Raw genomic sequence first — 18806 nt, forward strand, 5'->3', positions numbered from 1 at the left:
TAGAAATCTTGAGGAAGAACTATCAGGGGGTGGGTGGGTTCAGTGATATTTATTACCAGTGCTTATCAACTAACAGATTGTTCTTGTTGGAACAAAAATGATATGCATTCTTCTGTGAGAATATATTAAGACATAAACTGACAGTCATAAGTGAAGAAAAACACCAGTTAAGCAAACATAATATGCTAAAATTCCCATGCAAATATTTTACAGAGTATAAAAAATTTAGTGATTTTTTTAAGCTGATGAACAAATATGTATTAAGTAAAGCCATTAAAACCTTACTAACAGGTAATATATAGATATGTCAGAATTATTAAAGTTAGCAATACTATAATACTAAATTATCCTTATAAATAGTTAAAATGAAATCACTGATATAAGGTGGAGTTTTTGACCCATAATCAGTTTGGAATTTTAAAAAGAAAAGGGACAAGGAAACTGCTATCAACCAACACTTTATATACACAAAGAACTATTTATTGAAGTATATATACTTCAAACAACTATTTTTAATTTCACATTGAACATCTGAGTATTTTGCCTTTTTTAGGGAGTAAAATTACCGGAAAGAAAAATCTTTCTCTTCAAAAGTTATTCAAGTAGCAGTTTTCAAACTAATTCAAGGGCTAATTCACATTTGGAAACATGTATAAGTACTCCTTGTCATAAAGGAAGTCACGGTTGAACAGTGTATCCACAAGTCATTTCACTCCAGAGTAACTAAATTGGTTTGTATTAAAGATGGAGGGGTGTCCTGGGATACCCTGCAAATTTTATGTAGTGTTCACTCCCAATCCACAGCTCTGCATTTTTTGCTTCTTAGTACCATGGGCTTTACAAGGAAAGCAGGAATGAGGAACTAGAAGTTAAGTCGAAGACCATTCTTTCTTTTTATTATGGCGGAGGAGAATTTCTGCTTATTTTTTGGTTACTAATATTGAGTAAGAGAAGTATAATTGAAGAGAAGCCATGCTCTCCTCCTATGAGTTTGTCTTTGTTTTTTCTTCATCTGGTTTTTGTTTTGAAACAGGAAAGGAAAAATATCCTGCTGTAGTTTGTTTAATTTGAAACAGGAACTTTCAATGACACTGAAATACTAAACCATTAAGGCTTACAAAGTTTTGTTATTAAATTTTTATTAATGAATTTCAAATTCTAACCTACTATCTGATCATGCTGGGCAGATTAATGCAGTGGCTGTTGTTTATTTACTGGTCAGTGTTTCATCTGTGAAAGTCAAGATGAATAAGGTTTAATTTTTCTTAGTAGGGAAGATAAGTATTTGGCCTTTTGTGTTAGAACTTAGTAAAATAAAATATACATTAATAGAACATTTATTTTATAACAGCACAAAACATAATAAATTGCTGGATAATACACTCCTTTGTCTTAGGAAAACTCAGAAGATCTCAGACTATTATTTGTACAAAGTTAAATTACTGACACTAATTTTTATCTAATGTACTTGAAACCTTCATAAAACATTTTCCCCATGAGGCTTGTAGAATATTAGAAAAAGAATTAAACCTTGTTTCTAATTTTCTGTTATATGATACTAGTTATTATATCAAAATATTCAGCCTCTGAGTATATGAAAATCAGTAGTTTACAGTTCTGATTATATGAAAATACTCAGTACCATGGAATGTCGTTTTGTGTGTTTCATTTTAATCTAAAAATTAAAAAATTAAATAACTTTGCTTCAAGAAAATAAACCAAACGTAAACATTCTTGAGAATACTTACCTATGGTGATTTATTATTACTCATTGAAGCATTTTTGGTTACATTGAATTATTTGCATAATTAAAGAACCACTTCTTAATGCAAATCAATGAGGAAATCATTGCTTCATTGTCAGAACATAAACATGTTCAACATTTTTTATCTGTAAAGAGAAGGCTTTTCTTCTGTTCTCCACAACTTTTCCAGGAAGCAGAAACCCAAGGATACCAATGTATGTCAAGGCAATCAACCTTAAAAATGTGGAGAAAAACTAGCTGTCTCTGGAAAGAAAATGTGGATTCCTTTTAGAGTCTTAAACATATGTCAAAAGCTAATTTTGTTTTCCATTTATACATAATTCTATACACTGTATTTTATGGTCCTACCTACACTGATACTAGATCAGTATTTTTGAATAAGCAGGTAAACACTGAGTTCCACTATGGAAATGAAACCTTAATCTTCAGTTTCATGTCCTCAAACATATTTTGCCAAAAAATGTTTTTTTTTGTTTTTTTGTTTTTTTTTTTTTGAGGCAAAGTTTAACTCTTGTTGTCCAGGCTGGAGTGCAATGGTGCAATCTCAGCTCACCACAACTTCTGCCTCCCACGTTCAAGTGATTCTCCTGCCTCGGCCTCCTGGGTAGCTGGGATTACAGGCATGCGCCACCACACCTGGATCATTTTGTATTTTTAGTAAAGACTGGGTTTCTCCATGGTGGTCAAGCTGGTGTCGAACTCCCAACCTCAGGTGATCCACCTGCCTTGGCCTCCCAAAGTCCTGGGATTACAGGCGTGAGCCACCGCACCCAGCCCAAAAATGTTCATTTTACTTCACCATTGTTAGCCTGCTGTTAGAATGATTTGCTAATGGGAACACAAACAACAATTCAAATTAGGTAAAAGCACCATTAGGTAAGGTCAAAGCAACATGTATTTCAACAAATACCATGTGTTGGCAATAGCACACATTGCCTAACATCCATGGTGCATAACATAAACTGAAAAATATGTTACCGTTCTCTAAGCATGGTTCTTTGGTGTGAAACACACAAATACGTATGCAAATCTCAATTTAAGTTATGTATAGTTTTTAGCTTAACTCATTGTTTGCAGTGTAATTCATTCCCAATAAGAATTTGAATATCTTCCACATGAACAAATTGATGTGTGAATATAGGAACTAAAACTGATATATTTCTTAAAAAGAACAATTTAATTTTGGAATAATCTTTACCTAAAATTGATTTCTTAATCTTAAAATTGAATTTTGTAGAAGATTTAAAAAATGGACTGACAATATCAGCAAATTCATAAAGACACAAACGACCTAGGACAATGGTCATAAAATGTGTTGCTGCTTGTTCGATCAATGAAATAAACTCAGTTTGGCTTCAAAGTACATAGATATTTTAGCTTTCAATTATCTGGAATTGAGCTATTAGCATTTGAACTTTTATTGATATTTCTTCCACACATTAGCTAATAATCGCTAAATAAGGGGGATCTTGTTGGTTTTTCTAGACTATGAAAGTTCGTAGAACTTTGTTTTATTGGAGTGTTCTAACAAACAGTTTGAAAGGAAGTTTATTTGCAAATGGCATATAAGTCAGGAAAGGCATTAAACTAGAATCAGGGTTAGGATGATAGAAGAGGACAAGACCCTTATTGAGGTTTCCATTATTATTTTAGAAGTACTATAAATGATGAGGACAATGGAGAGCCCCATACTGACATGGAAGCACCAAGAATACCTCCCACAGTAGAATATAAATGATTTTTAGATTATTCACTTCTCATTAATCAGGACTTGATAATTACACAATTAGTTCACTTTTATAAATTAATAATTTCAAACTTTAGACTTTATTTATAATGATAATTTTTATACTTTTATTACTTAGAAAATAATTTATATTTTTCCATCATTTAAACAAAGAGTAGGCCTGAGTCTCATGCCTTTTGCACAGCTTTTACCTTCAAAGAAAGTTCTCTGGGTAAGATAGGCAGGGAATATGGGGAAACTGCAAATTAACAGTCTACATACATCTAATATGAACAGTCTGTAAGATACTCCTTTTCTTTCGTTTTACTGGGATTGCAATGGTAAGATTTGTTCTGGTATTCAACCAAAATAGACAGAATTGGGTATTCTATTTTTAGGAAGTAAATACTTTCTTGAACATAATATGAGAAAATTTCTTCATCAGATGAAGACTAATATAGATATATCCCTGTACAGAGCTGCTGTCTTCACCTTTTATTGTGAGCCAAACCAGGTCTTATCTAAATGACAAAAAATATTACAGCTAACAAAAGCAAAAGTGGTGCTTTTATCAAGGAAACCAATATTTTAAAGGTTAATTTAGATATATAACTGGAAAGACATTTATTAGCATGCTGAAAATAACACTGATGACACTCAGAATATACCTGGTCTTTTACTTAACAGAGAACTATGGCATCCAGGTAACCAGTTCCAACTTTTCCTACCATTGATTTTATGGTTTTCTAAACAATTATCTTTTTCCCTAAGTGGGCTAGAAACTCTTTCATTTGAAAGACCTGAGTTTATCTAATGGCACCTATAAATAGGCTCATATAAAAATGTAGTAAATTGCAACAAATACGTTGGCACCACAGGAAGTAAGCTCTGGAGTTGGATGTGAACATAATAATATTGCTGTCACCAAAAAGGGGGAGAGCTCTACTGGCAGAAAATGTCCCTTAGCATCCTTTGAGATGTACTGGGTGTGTGTGAAAGTCACAAACTTAGTGGATCTTCATCCCTTTATTTATCCCAATTGACTTCTAGCTGTAATAGCAATTTATTTTTAAAGAAAAATGTATCAATCTGCCTGGATTGCTGAACACAGTTCTGGAATGAAGATGTTCTAATTGCTTTGGCCACTATTATTCCTCTTATTTCCTGTACCTTAAAACAAAACAAACAAACAAAACCAGGCAGTTTGCTGAGACTTCCACCATAGTAGCCAATCTGCCCCACTAGTTGGACTATACAGCTTTGATGAAACTGTCAACAGACTGAGATGGACTTCCAACTGTCCTGCCAGTCCACTCACTCCAAACATAGCTCTATGTTCAATTAATATTTATGTTAGAGATGGACAGCATTTGGAAAATGGGAAAATATTGGCTTTGTTAAGTACTTAGATGCAAGGGGTATAAGAAGATAAATGCTTTTTTCCCCTTCTCTTAATTGCAAGGAAAGAAAAATAGTTAAATTCACTGGCAAAATTTGACTCATAGTAATTTTTGCAAACATAGAGACACACAGGTAAAACTAAGAAAATGAAAACAATTTAGTAAGTTCTAAATAATGAAGACCTGGTGTTAATTCAGAAATATACTGAAATATATTTTAATTATTTAGGTAGAGGCTGCATCCACTTGATCCTTTTTACGTTTTCCTACGTACTGGAGAATTTGCCTTGAAACCATGTATTTTTTTGTTGTATTATCTTTGCCTTATTTTTTTAAATGCCATGAATTATTGTAAAATAATGCTTTGAAAGGGGGGAGTACAATATCCATTTATGAGAAACAAAAGTATTTTTAATGTAAACATTCCTTTCTACTACGTCAGAGAAAATAAAAACCGGAAATCACAATCAAGGTTTACTTAGAAGCTAAGATTGTTTAGATAATGAGCAGGTCTGTATATAGTACTGAAGGAAGAATCATAACAAACAGTGTTAGAAAGAAATGGACACCAACTATAAAATATGGTATTGGTTAACAGGTTTTCATCTGGGAGATCTGTACCCAGAATTCATTCAGTTAGCAAAAGTTACTAGTGAAAAAAACATTCTTTGCAGCATCCTCATGTAACTGGCAATAAAACTATATCAGATTATCATTTAAATTAGAATAGGTAGATGACTGGCTGTCCATCAACCTCCATGCAAATGAATCATCATTCTCTTACTGGGCTTGGAGAGAACTACAATGTATAAAAATGGTGATTAAAATATAACTTTATAAAAATGTTTCCCTTTTCCTTTTTTAAAAAAAGAGTTTACTATCTACAGAAACAAAAAAATCTTCATATTTACATCAAGATAACTATCATGACATATATAATAATATGAAATAAAATATTGAAAGTGAGTATCAACTTTTTAAATAGATGTTTGGCTCACAGCATAAACAAGTGTAGATAAACAAACCAAAACAAAACAAATTAAAAAAGAGACTTTCAATAATAACCCGTTCCTCAAACAATCTCTCTATAATCTCCCCTGCCAGAAGAAGCATGACTGACAATGGGCCAGATTGCCGATGGAAGCTACCCCAACAAACAGCACGTGGAATACCACAACAGGGGTTGTCAGTGGGACCTTCACCCCTGAAAGACAAACTACAACAGTTGCCAAGAATCAGGCTTTTCCTATGTCAACCCAAAAACCCTGGGTTGAAATATTCTCCTTCATCTCTTGCTATATAACCCAGAGTGATTTTTCTGTTTCCTTTTCTTTCTCTACCACACATTTTGCAGCAAATTAAGACACAGGCGATCGCGCTGAAGTACAATTTCCCAATCCTTATCTGGCATCATTCAGAATTCTAACCTGATTAAAGACCTGACTCCAACTCTTTCCTAGGTGTTTATGTATAAAGAATGCCATCCTCTTAAATGGTGATTTGATCTTAGTTGAGTGACATCCATACTCACAGACAGCTCCTATACATTCATTAGGTGAGTAGACTGGAAAATGCCTCAGTCTTCCGGGTTTGAGGCTGGTGATAGAGCTCCTTCAAGTGGTGCATAGCAGTAATGTAATACCAAACATGTGGCCCTCTCACCCAGCCCTTGAGTGCCCTCCATCTGCAAAAGACCCTTTATTGAAGCTAAATGGAGGAGGGCATTCGGAATGGCTGCCTCCCAAAGACACTCCAGAGTGAACTTCCTTCTGTTTGTTCACATGTACTCAGTCATTTGCTACAGCTATTCTATGAGTTACTGAAACCACAAAAATCTCTACATATGCACACACATGCACACAAGCACCCTTTCAAACTGTTCCCTTCTGTCTCTCTTTCACACACACACACACACACACACACACACTCACACACACACACACACAGTGTTGGCAGGATGTATCAGAATTCAAATAATGCTCTGGAACTTTCATCCCTCAGTACTAAGAGCAAAAGCTGCTTAGTTGGTAACCTACATTTCCTGCACTGTTTCCTTGCTAAGCCATACCGTCTCCTTTGTGATTTGGTTTCCTTTATGATTTATTATATCACAGTGACCACTATATATCTTAATATAAATGTTACTAAATTGTGGAGCCAGCAATCCTGGCCTTCAGTGTGTATGTGTGTGCGTGCATGGGTGTGAATATGTTTTACATGTATCTATGTGGGAGCTTATATACACACACACATATATATTCCCTCCTTAAAAAATCCTTAGAAGCTGGTGTTGCAATGTGAAAGCTTCTTTGAGCAAAAAGTTTTTAACAATGTACCTCACTGTAAAAATATACACACAGAATGCGAAGAATCCCAAAATGCAATAGCCATTTGCCCATCTTCTCAAATTTCTACAGTGTTGTGTCTAAATGTTGTGCTGGCTTGAAGAGAGTCTTTGACAAGTCAGTCTGTTTGGAAACACAGCCCATTCTATCCATTGTCACTGGTCTGGCTTTGGGGTTGGTATCTCCTCCCCTCTTGGTTTCCCTTTCTCTTCTTCTTCTTCCTTGATAGCCTGGATCTGTTCTGAAGAGTGCGACTGAGGGGTCTGGTCCAGGGATTGATTTTCTATGCCCGTCAACCGTTGCTCCTCTTCTATGACTTTCTTCCACATCTTGTGGTTCTGTAGGAGGTGCTGAGTTATTTGGCAGTAGATTTTTCTCCTTTTGAAAGTCTTCTTTTCTAAAATAAATAAAATAAAATACACCAAATCAGACTACTTAGTTGTGTGCTGAGCACATGAATGTTATCTCTTTTCAGATAATTAAGAGGAGTTAATCCATAACCTTGGTTTGTATACTATAATAACGCAGTTTTGGAGAATGGGGAAAAAAAGAGGAAGATGGCAATAATCATTAAAATATCACTGACAAATAACTAGGGACAGTATTTAATATTTGGCAATGTCCAGTGCAAGATTCTGCTTATATCTTGGTATTCTCATTACATTCAGGCTCTCAAGACTTTCCACATAGATCACTGAAATAACTTCTTGTTATGTCTGTCTCTGTCAATCAATTTAATTAATTCACAAACATCTACAAGACTGATATATTTAAAGATGGTTTTGATGTTCCTCATCTGCTTCATGTGGACTAAAAAATTAATTTCAGGCTGGGTGCAGTGGCTCACGTCTCTAATCCCAGCATTTTGGGAGGCTGAGGTGGGCGGATCACGAGGTCAGGAGATTGAGACCATCCTGGCTAACACGGTGAAACCTTGTCTCTACTAAAAACACAAAAAATTAGCCGGGCATGGTGGCGGGCACCGGTAGTCCCAGCTACTCAGGAGGCTGAGGCAGCAGAATGGCGTGAACCCGGGAGGCGGAGCTTGCAGTGAGCTGAGATCGCGCCACAGCACTCCAGCCTGGGCGACAGAGCGAGACTCCATCTCAAAAAAATAAATAAAATAAAAATTAATTTCAAAGTGTAGTTAACTACGCTTAACTAACTACTCTGCTTTTCTTATTTTTAAAACATCTACACTGAACTCATATTTTCAGGCTGGTATTGCCTATCCTGAAATGTTCTTTGCAACCACTTGAGAGTATATATTCATTCATTTTTTAAAGACTCCATCAGATTTCACTGAATTCTTCTAAGAAATAATATCTTTCTTCTAAATTCCCATGATACTCCATATGTACCTCCTAGAGTATATACTGTTTCTGTTTTTATTTTTTCCTTTTTCTTCTCCTTACATTATCTCTTCTTCTGGTAATTATGCATCCAAAATCACTTAGGGGGAAACCTTTCCCCCTTCCTTCAATTATGTGGTTCTAGAAATGGCTGTTAAGTTCTACTTCCTCCCTCACCACCAGTCTACAAAATTGTATCACAGTGACTGGCCAATGGGTGTGTGTGTGGCCCAAGTCGGGCCTGAGTCCTTCCCTGAGATATTTCTCATTTGCACAGAATGAATGTGGGTTTGAGAAGTGTAATTGAAGATCCTTTCTCCTTTGCTTATGCGTCTGGCATGAAGTGAACTTAGAGCTGGCTATAGTTCCAGCTTCATGAAGAAAGCAAGGCTGAAAGAACAAGCTGTTAGGCAGGTGAGGCAAAGACAAAAGCAGGAACAAGTAAGCACTGATAATAGCCAACATCATGTTTACATGAACCAATAATGTTCTCTTTTTTGGAATTTTATAACTTCTAACAAAAAAAAGTTCTACCTTAGTATACCTCCTTTAAGAAACTTATCTTGGAGGGGGTCTTCAAGATGGTAAGCGAGAGGCATCTGGTACTTGCCTCCTCCACAGAGAAGAACCAATGGAGTGAGTAGGTAATCAGACTTATCATCTAAAATATAATTTTGAATTCAACAGAGAAATGACAGGAAATGCCTAAGGTAAGGAAGAAGAGAGTAGTAAGGCAGCCTGCTCAGCTGGGATCATCTATGAGCCTGGAGAGGCTCCCTAAAATATGAGGAAAGTTTAAGTGAATGAATCCAGCCATCCACATTCCTACCATGGACTCCTGCAGTCCTAGCCATGGTGGAGTCTGTCAACCCATGTGGTCTCTGAAACTGATAGAGAGAGCTGCCTGGAAATCATGTGATGGCACTGCTTCAGAGAGGGAGCTCACACCAGGACCCACACATTCACCAAGTCCTGAGCAGCTTAGGAGAGGTACATGTGGCCCACTGCTGCCACCACTGGGGTCTAAAGACTGATTCACATCACATCCCTGTCCCCAGCAAAATTTTACAACAGCCTTCCACTAATAACCACACTCTAAGCCACTGAAGGAATCACAGATACTATTGATACTGTTTGTTTACAGTCAAATAAATCATAGAGACTACACTACTGCCTGCACCCAAAATCAAAGCCAAGTAACTTTATCCAACTGGCAGCATAGATACACCTTCAAGAAAAAGTTTCCCTGACAAAAGAATTTAATAAATCGGCTGTAATCTCAGCACTTTGGAAGGCTGAGACAGGCGAATCACGAGGTCTGGAGATTGAGACCATCCTGGCTAACATGGTAAAACCATGTCTCTACTAAAAATACAAAAAATTAGCCAGGCATGGTGGTGGGCACCTGTAATCCCAGCTACTTGGGAGGCTGAGGCAGGAGAATCGCTTGAACCCGGGAGGCGGAGGTTGTAGTAAGCCGAGATGGCGCCATTGCACTCCAGCCTGGGTGACAGAGAGAGACTCTGTCTCAAATAAAAAAAAAAAGAAAAAAAAAAATTAGAACAAGCAACTGCTACACCAGATACACAGATACCAATGCAAAGACACAAGAAATGTGAAAAAGCAAGAAAATATGACACCTCCAAAGGAACAAAATAATCCTCCAGCAACAGATTCCAATGAATAAGAATTTTTTGAAATCCCAGATAAATAATTCAAAATAACAATATTAAAGCCTATCTCAGTGAGATAGATAGACTAGAACTCAGAAAAACAATTCGTAATATGAATGAGAAATTTACTAAAGAGACAGGTATCAAAAAAAACAAAACAAAAAAAGAACCAAAGAGAAACTCTGGAATGAAGAATTCATTGAAAGAAATACAAAAGACATTCAAAAGTTTTAACAATAGACTAAATCAAGTTGAAGAAAGAATCAGAATTTGAAGACAGGTCTTTTGACATAACCCAGTCAGATCAACACTAAAAACATAAAAAATAATAATAATGAACAAAGCTTGCATGACATATTTGAATTTTCCGTGTCCCAGAAGGTGAAAAGAAAATGAAAAGGACAGAAAACCTGTTTAACAAAATTATAGATGAAAACTTTCCAAGTCTAACAAAAAGAGATTTAGACATCTAGATGCAGGAAGCTCAGAGAAACTCACACAAATAAAATTCAAGGTCTTCTCCAAGGCACATTGTAGTCAAACATGGCCAGGCGTGGTGGCTCACGCTTGTAATCCTAGCACTTTCGGAGGCCAAGACAGGCAGATCACGAGGTCAGGAGATCGAGACCATCCTGCTTAACACGGTGAAACCCCGTCTCTACTAAAAATACAAAAATTTAGCCGGGCGTGGTGGCACGTGCCTGTAGTCCCAGCTACTTGGGAGGCTGAGGCAGGAGAATGGCATGAACCCAGGAGGCAGAGCTTGCAGTGAGCTGAGATCGCACCACTGCACTCCAGCCTGGGCAACAGAGCAAGTCTCCATCTCAAAAAAAAAAAAGTCAAAGACATAGAGAGTTCTAAAAACAGCAAAAGAAAAGTATCTAGTAACTTACATGGAAACTCCCATCAGACTAACAGATTTCTCAGCAGAAATCCTTCAGGCCAGAACATAATGGGATAATATATTCAAACCACTGAAAGAAAAAGCCATATACCCAGCCAAGTTGTCCTTTATAAACGAAGGAAAAATAGTCTTTTCTCCCAGAAGCAAAGCTCAGAGAATTCATCACCACTAGACCAGCACTACAAGAAATACCTAAGGGAGGCCAACATGTGAAAGCAAAAGGATGATATCTATCATTATGAAAACACTTGAAAGTGTAAAACCCACTGGTAGAGCAAACACAAATAAGGAAATGAAAGGAATCAAATGTTAGCACTACAGAAAACCACCCAACTGCAATGATAAACAATAAGAGAGAGAGAGAGAGAGAAAGGAACAAAAGATATACATAACAATTATAAATCAATTAACAAAATGACAGGAATAAAGACTCAGATATCGATAATCACCTTGAGCGTAAACAGACTAAGATTTCCACTCACAACACACAAACTGGGTGAATTGATTAAAAAACATGAATTATGTGCTAAGAAACTCATCTCACCTGTACACAGATACAGACTAGAAATAAAAGATAGAAAAGACAGACATAGACTAGAAGTAAAAGACAGAAAAATATAATTCATGCACACAAAAGCAAAAAAGAAGCAAGAGTAGCTATACTTATGTCAGATGAAACAGAAATTAAGACACAACAGTAAAAAGAGGACATAGTCATTATATAATGACAAAGAGATCAATTCAGTAAGAGGATAGAATAGTTCTAAACATATATGTACCAATACCAGAGCAACCAGATACTAAACCTGATCTTAGCCAAAAGGCTGAGAAGCAGTATCACACCCAGATATATGCAAAGCAAATATTAATAGATCTAAACGGAGAGAGACACTTCAACACAAAAATAGTTGAGGACTTCAACATCCCACTCTCAGAACTAGACAGCTCATCTAGACAGAAAATTAATAAATAAACATTGGATTTAAACTGCATTTTAGGCCAATGGACTTAACAGATATTTACAGAACATTTTGTTGAACAGCTACAGAGTATTCATTGTCAGCACATGGAACTATTCTCCAGGATAGACCAGATGCTAGGACACAAAACAAGTCTCAACACATTTTTAAAAAATCTAAATCATATCAAGTTTCTTCTCAGACCACAGTGAATAAAACTAGAAATCAATAACAAGAGAAACTTTGGAAACTGTATAAATACACGAAAATTAAAAAAAAAATTGTTTCTGAATGACCTTTGGGTCAAAGACATAATTAAGGAATAAATCAATAAATTTCTTGAAACAAATGAAATGGAAACAACACAAAGTAGTAGTCAAAGGGAAGTTTAACACAATAAATATCAACAACAAAAAACTAACAATGTTTCAAATAAGCAACCCAATAATGCACCTCAAGGAACTTGAAACGCAATAACTAACTAGGCCACAAAGTAGTAGAATAAAAGAAATAATAAAGATAAGAAGAGAACTAAATAAAATGGAAATTTAAAAAGTACAATGTATCAAGGAAACAAAACGCTGGTTTTTTGAAAAGATAAACAAAATGAATAAGCCACTAGCTAGATTAACCAAGAAAAAAGAGAATATCGCCAAAAATAAAATCAGAAATGAAAAAGGAGACATTATAACTGACACCACAGAAATACAAAACAGTATCAGAGACTATTTTAAACAAGTATGTATTAGCAAACCAGAAAACCTAGATGAAATGGATAAATTCCTGGACACATATACCAAGATTGAATCAGGAAGAAATAGAAAACCTAAACAGACCAATAATAAGTAATCAGATTAAATCAGCAATAAAGACTCCCAACAATAAAAAGTGACTTCACATAAAAACGCCTTTTCGCATCTATCCTCTCAATATATGCAGAAACAAAGATCAGTTAAGCTCAGAGCTTGCCTTAAAGGAGTTTACAGTCTCTCTCTGGAAGGGAGAGTGCCAAGAAGATAAAAACTGAAATACATGTGCTATGTTTTATGACAGACATATTCTTGTGACCAAGATGGGCTTGCCATTTCTCTCAGTTTGACTCTATTTTAGACTTCTAGACTATAGGACCCTGACCTCCCTCTTGTTAGAGCATTTACTTTAGAAAACCTGTAATAGCAAATTCTTTCTCTGCCCCTCTGAAATATAGGTAAATCTTCTCCCAGCCTCTAATTAGCTTTACAATCTTACAAAATAAAATTTAAATTTTAAAATTTAAAAAAGATTTAAATGAAGGAAGGAAGGATGGATGGAAGGAAGGAAGGCAGGCCAGCAGGCAGGCCTATCTCCTAGTCTCTGTTGGGAGGCAGGAGCCTAACTTTAGTAAATACCAATTAACAGGTGGCTTAATCATACTAGCCAATGCTCCCATAACATCCTCCAGCACTTTTTCACTAGCTCACAGCAGCATTTAACAATTTTCCCACCTTTTGCTTCAACAGAGTTCAATCTGTCTCCCCTATTACAATAGTCTTGAATAAAGCCTTCGTTGCCATTTTTAACAAATGTCTGCTGCAATTTCTCTTTGATACATCAAACCATAGCAACACAAGTGACTCAAACTGTGGAAAATTAGGTAGAATTTTTTTTTAAAGGACCTGGTACCTGGGCTGGATGTAAGTAATGAGAATTAAACACACTGGGTGAAAAGGGGCTAGCAGTATTCCAAGCAAAGTTTGAAGAACTGGGACATAGGCAAAAGTGTATGGGGCACAGGCCATGACCCCTTATATCAATTCTTTCATTTGAAAGCTTCCTAACAAGGGCAGTAGATATAATTGAAATTTAAATAAATTTGAATTCTATGAAAGTCAATAAAATACATTAATACATCAGATTTTTTAAAGCAAATTAAAAATTACTCTTCTAACTGTACTTGTCTATTTCTACTTTGTTTTTGTTATAAATCAAATTCTTTTGAGAAATTTTTAAATGTTAATATACTTTTTAACCTAATCCTTTGAATCAAGAGAGTTACAGATGACCCCTGTCTGAAGGACAGGTTGGAATCACAGTTGTAGCAAACACTCTTCAGTTTAAGGTTATTTCATCTTAAACTTATACACATTGATGGCAGTGAATTCATAGGGAAGAAGCTAACAAAAGCTCAATTTTCCTCTTTTTTCCTTCCAGGGCAGTCCCCATGAGAGCAGCTGTTCTCTTATTAATACTGTTAAATGTTAGCAATAAACCTCTCTGGAATTATACTGAATAAGAAGGTGACGTAGAAGAAAGTTTGTACCAAATAAATTTGCGTAGATTAGAGCCTGCAGGTGGTCTAAAACATGCCTGTATTGGGAGCCAAATTGTTCTGTACTGGAACCTTTTGAAAGGAGAACAAAGAGCCTTTCATTGCTCCAATTCTAAATGCAGCTTAGTACTTCATTAGAAACCTCTTAGTTCGCTGTAGGAATCTTTCAGATTTAATTATAAGGTGGGATAAAAACCTTCTTTTCCTAGGACACCATATTGAAACATTTTATTCTGTGTTTCCTGGGACATCTCCAAGTTTTACAAACTACAGAAGTTATCTGTGCATATTTATTTTTTTCTGAAACCTAAGTATTAGGCAAAGCCAAGGTAACTATTTTAGCCAATATGAATTCTGAAATTAAAATTACTAAGAGCCAAAAGCATTGAAGTTAAAAATTAAGAGACCTAGGTTCCCTTTCTGGTTCTACAACCTTGCAATGTCATTTAAATTTCTGAGCCTTAGTTTAATCTTTTGTAAAGTGAGGCAGCTGAACTGATAAGCATCGATTCCCCCTTCATTTCTAAAATTCCGTTACTCTATGTGGCCATTATTTAGTGAATACTAATGTTGCTCCATATTTATCATTTTCTTGGTTGTAAAGAAATACTTTAAAGATAATATTTCCAAAGCAACAGTATCAAATCACTGTGGATGGGATATTTTTAAACTGTAATATAATGTGGTTAGTTAACTTTTGGAAGGCATGAGCAAACAGAACCGAAAAAACTCTCATTCCTGCTTTAGTGAACTTGATAAAAATGGGAAGGTATGACAACCCAACCCTACAGAACAGAAAGAAATGGAATATGTGGTTGTAGCATTTGCTGCTAAAGGCTGGGTTGACAAGTTGAGCCTCTTAAATCTCCTGGCCTGGGTCCTTCAATTCCCAATGCCTGGATCTGTGCATCTGTATTTTCCATGTGTTTGAGTTCAAATAGCAGTAAGTCAGGGCCCCTGGGAACAAAGCTTTTCCAGAGGGTAAGCCGACAATACCTTCATTCAGTGGAAAAACTGTCTTAATTCTTAGTAAGACAGCAAACTACCTGGCTCTTTGAAATGAAAACAAACAAAAAGAGAAAACTAATACATGTTTATTAAGTGAAAAAATGAATGAATAACCCATGAATTCCAAGTCTTGGCTTCTAGCTCTGAATCCCAAGATTAGTACAAATTTTCTAATGGAAGTCTTTTTATTTGCATCAGATAAATGAAATATAATTACTTTAACAGTAGTATATTGAAGAAAAACAACTTGTATTTTCCCCCATTCTACAAAAAATAATTAACGGGCCAGATCTGACCTAAAACTCAATTTGCAAAATTCTACCTCATAAGTTCATAATTGATAATGATTTCTTTATGTTTGCTTATGTGTGCCTACAACAAGGTGCTTATATGAGAGCAAAATGGATCAGTAGAAGGTTAATCTCCTTACAAGATGGTTGGAATGAACCAAGTTGTGCATTATCCTGACTGTGATAAGAATAGGCATAAAATGATCAGAATATCTTTCACTGGTTGTATTTTTGGTAAGAACTTTGAGAATATTAAGATTGTACTTTATCTGTAAAGGTAGGCAGAAATCACATACTATGTTCTTAGGAACAGTATTTGTGCAATGTCATTGCAAGGGTCATGGATTTTTACTAATTATGCTATTAGTCACTATTTGTTTCATGACAGGATAAATAGGAGAGTAGCTTTAGAGGCAGAAATAAAAATGATTTTATAGTCGATTAAGCTAAATAGGTTAGACTGGCCACACGATGCACTCCAGCCAATTACCAGATGTGATGGGTTGTCATTGTTGCTGTTGCTACTGCCCTGGTCCAAAGTCACAGTCATCTCCCACTTAGATAATTTCAATTGTCTCCTAACGGATCGCGCTATGTCTATCCTTGCTCCCTTCTCAACCCCAAGCATATTCTCAATAGAGCAGCTGAAGCAGTCCAGTTAAAATGTAAGTTGAGTCTACTAACTCTTCTGTTCAAAACCACCGACGATTTCCCATCTTACTCAGAGTAAAAGCCACAACCCTCACCGTGACCTATGGAGTCCTACCTTCCAAGCTTGTCCAGGCTGACTTATTTGTTGTTGCTGTTCGGCTGTTTTGTTTTGTTTTAGGCTTTTAGCACCCGAAACTATGGTTTTTAGTTTCTGTCTCTAGTGATAAGCAGAACAGAGGGGTGAGGAAGGAGCTCTACTGGCCCAACCAGAAACAGAAACTAAGAACCCATGGCTGTATTCTCTCCCTTGGACAGCGTGGTTCCCGCCTGCCTCTGTCTTGCTGCTCCAGCTATCCCAGTTCTCCTGCTGCTCCCTGAACACCCCACCCAACGTACACCTCTGGACCTTTGCACAGGTTGCTTTCTCCTCTCTTTGTAATCCTCTTTCCACATACAGCCCCAGGGAGCACTCCCTTACTTCTTGCAGGTCTTTTTATTTTTACAAATCTTTCCCTTCTTTACATCTTTCCTATCCCTGGATATCTTACCTAAAATTTTAACCTATCTCTATAATATTTCATATCTCCCTCCTTTTATTTTTACTCTTATATTTCTCCGTATTTATCACTACAGTAAATAATACTGTATTTAACATACTGTAGATATACTCACTTGTTTTGCTTATTGTCTACTGATCCCACTAGAACGTACTTCTATAAGGGCAAGGATTTTTTTTTTTTTTTGTCTTTTTTTCCCCACAACTCTATCTCTAGTACCTGGAAGGATGCCTGGCACAGAGCAGGTGCTCAATAAATGTCTGTTGAATGAACAAATGAATACTACCTCCTATCTATTCACATGGAGTTCCCCTAACCAAGCCAATAAAAACCTATGATTGGTCTTTATGGTAACTGAAATTCTTTCACTTTTAAATCGCTAACATAACCTGAAGCAGCTGGGCATGGTGGCTCACGCCTGTAATCCCAGCACTTTGGGAGGTCGAGGCAGGCAGATCACAAGGTCAGGAGATCGAGACCATCCTGGCTAACATGGTGAAACCCGGTCTCTACTCAAAATACAAAAAAAAAAAAAAAAAAAAAAAAAAAAAATAGCCGGGTGTAGTGTTGCCCACCTGTAGTCCCAGCTACTCAGAAGGCTGAGGCAGGAGAATGGCATGAACCTGAGAGGCGGAGCTTGCAGTGAGCTGAGATCGTGCCACTGCACTCCAGCCTGGGTGACAGAGCAAGACTCCGCCTCAAAAAAAAAAAAAAAAAAAAAAACACACATATACCCTGAAGAATAGGCTTCAACTCCTTATTATTATTATTTTTTAACTTCATGACGGAGAAGATATCTTTGTATCATATGTGTTATTATTATAGATTCCATAGTCTGGACTTTCTATTATGATATTGGGGAAGAGAGCTATCCGTAATCAAACTCCGCAAATGATGTTTAGACTTGAAGTATTGTGTATTTCATGAGAAGCATAAAATTCATCTAAAGTAAGAAAGCAATCCCAGGGAAAACACATTAGAACTAGGTTTTAGAACTTACTTGGAGATTCATTATTTTGACAGGTTTCCTCTTCATTTGGTGCTGCTGCTGCTTCTTCCTCCTCTTCTTCTGGGTCATCAGTATCTCCTGACTCATCGCTGTCTTCCACCCATTTTCCTGGCATTAGTCCTGCTGAATCATAGGAGTTGCATAGAGGCCCCACAATGTGAGAGATGAAGGATTCCTGAAGGTTGGCCAGCTGAGGAGCAGAACGATCCATGAAGGGGCTTATGGGTAATCCAAGGCTGGCCTCTTCGTCACCCTAGAAATAAAATACAAGTGAAGTCAACATTCACTTGGCATCTGAAATTTGTAAATATGCAAAACCCCAGGCATTAATGCACAAACTTCTTTACTTGACAGCTAAAGGATCCTACCTCAAGTGCTAAGATTCCTATAGAAACTGTTGCTAATTAGTACTTTTGTGAACTTGAGGTTTTTGCTTTTTATCAAGGAGAAACACAAAGTCTAAATTCTAATGTATAAGTAGATGATATTTTTATCACACAAGTCAGTGTCTTTTATATGAGAATATAAATGCACGAAAATGCAATGGTGAGGCTGGGCTCAGTGGCTCATGCCTGTAATCCCAGCACTTCGGGAGGCCAAAGTGGGCAAATCGACACCAGCCTGGCCAACATGGTCAAACTCCATCTCTATTAAAAATACAAAAAATTAGCTGGGTGTAGTGGCAGGTGCCTGTAATCCCAGCTACTCAGGAGGCTGAGGCAGGAGAGTCACTTGAACCCAGGAGGAGGAGGTTGCGGTGAGCTGAGATCGTGCCACTGCACTCCAGGGTGACAGAGTGAGACTCCAACTCAAAAAAAAAAAAAAAAATGCGATAGTGAGAACAACTTTTTAAAAAATA

At 36.5% G+C, this 18806-nt stretch overlaps 1 protein-coding gene across 4 annotated transcripts in view; it reads right to left on the reverse strand.

Moving 5' to 3' along the window:
- Positions 1-30: 30 nt before the first annotated feature.
- The window catches only part of PDE3A (phosphodiesterase 3A), a 304284-nt gene continuing 285508 nt past the window's right edge, over positions 31-18806 (reverse strand). For 3 of the 4 annotated variants that reach the window (XM_055280443.2, XM_055280442.2, XM_063640771.1), the window contains 2 exons: positions 17939-18200; positions 31-7633 (listed from right to left, as the gene is read on the reverse strand). In XM_055280443.2, the coding sequence (XP_055136418.2) occupies positions 7392-7633; positions 17939-18200 (504 nt within the window). In that variant the 3' untranslated portion in view covers positions 31-7391. Of the gene's footprint in view, positions 7634-9122; positions 9199-17938; positions 18201-18806 lie in introns of all 4 variants that reach the window. The other variant, XM_055280441.2, reaches the window with a different exon arrangement.

Source organism: Symphalangus syndactylus, chromosome 5 (assembly GCF_028878055.3).
Source record: "Symphalangus syndactylus isolate Jambi chromosome 5, NHGRI_mSymSyn1-v2.1_pri, whole genome shotgun sequence".
NCBI lineage: Eukaryota > Metazoa > Chordata > Mammalia > Primates > Hylobatidae > Symphalangus > Symphalangus syndactylus.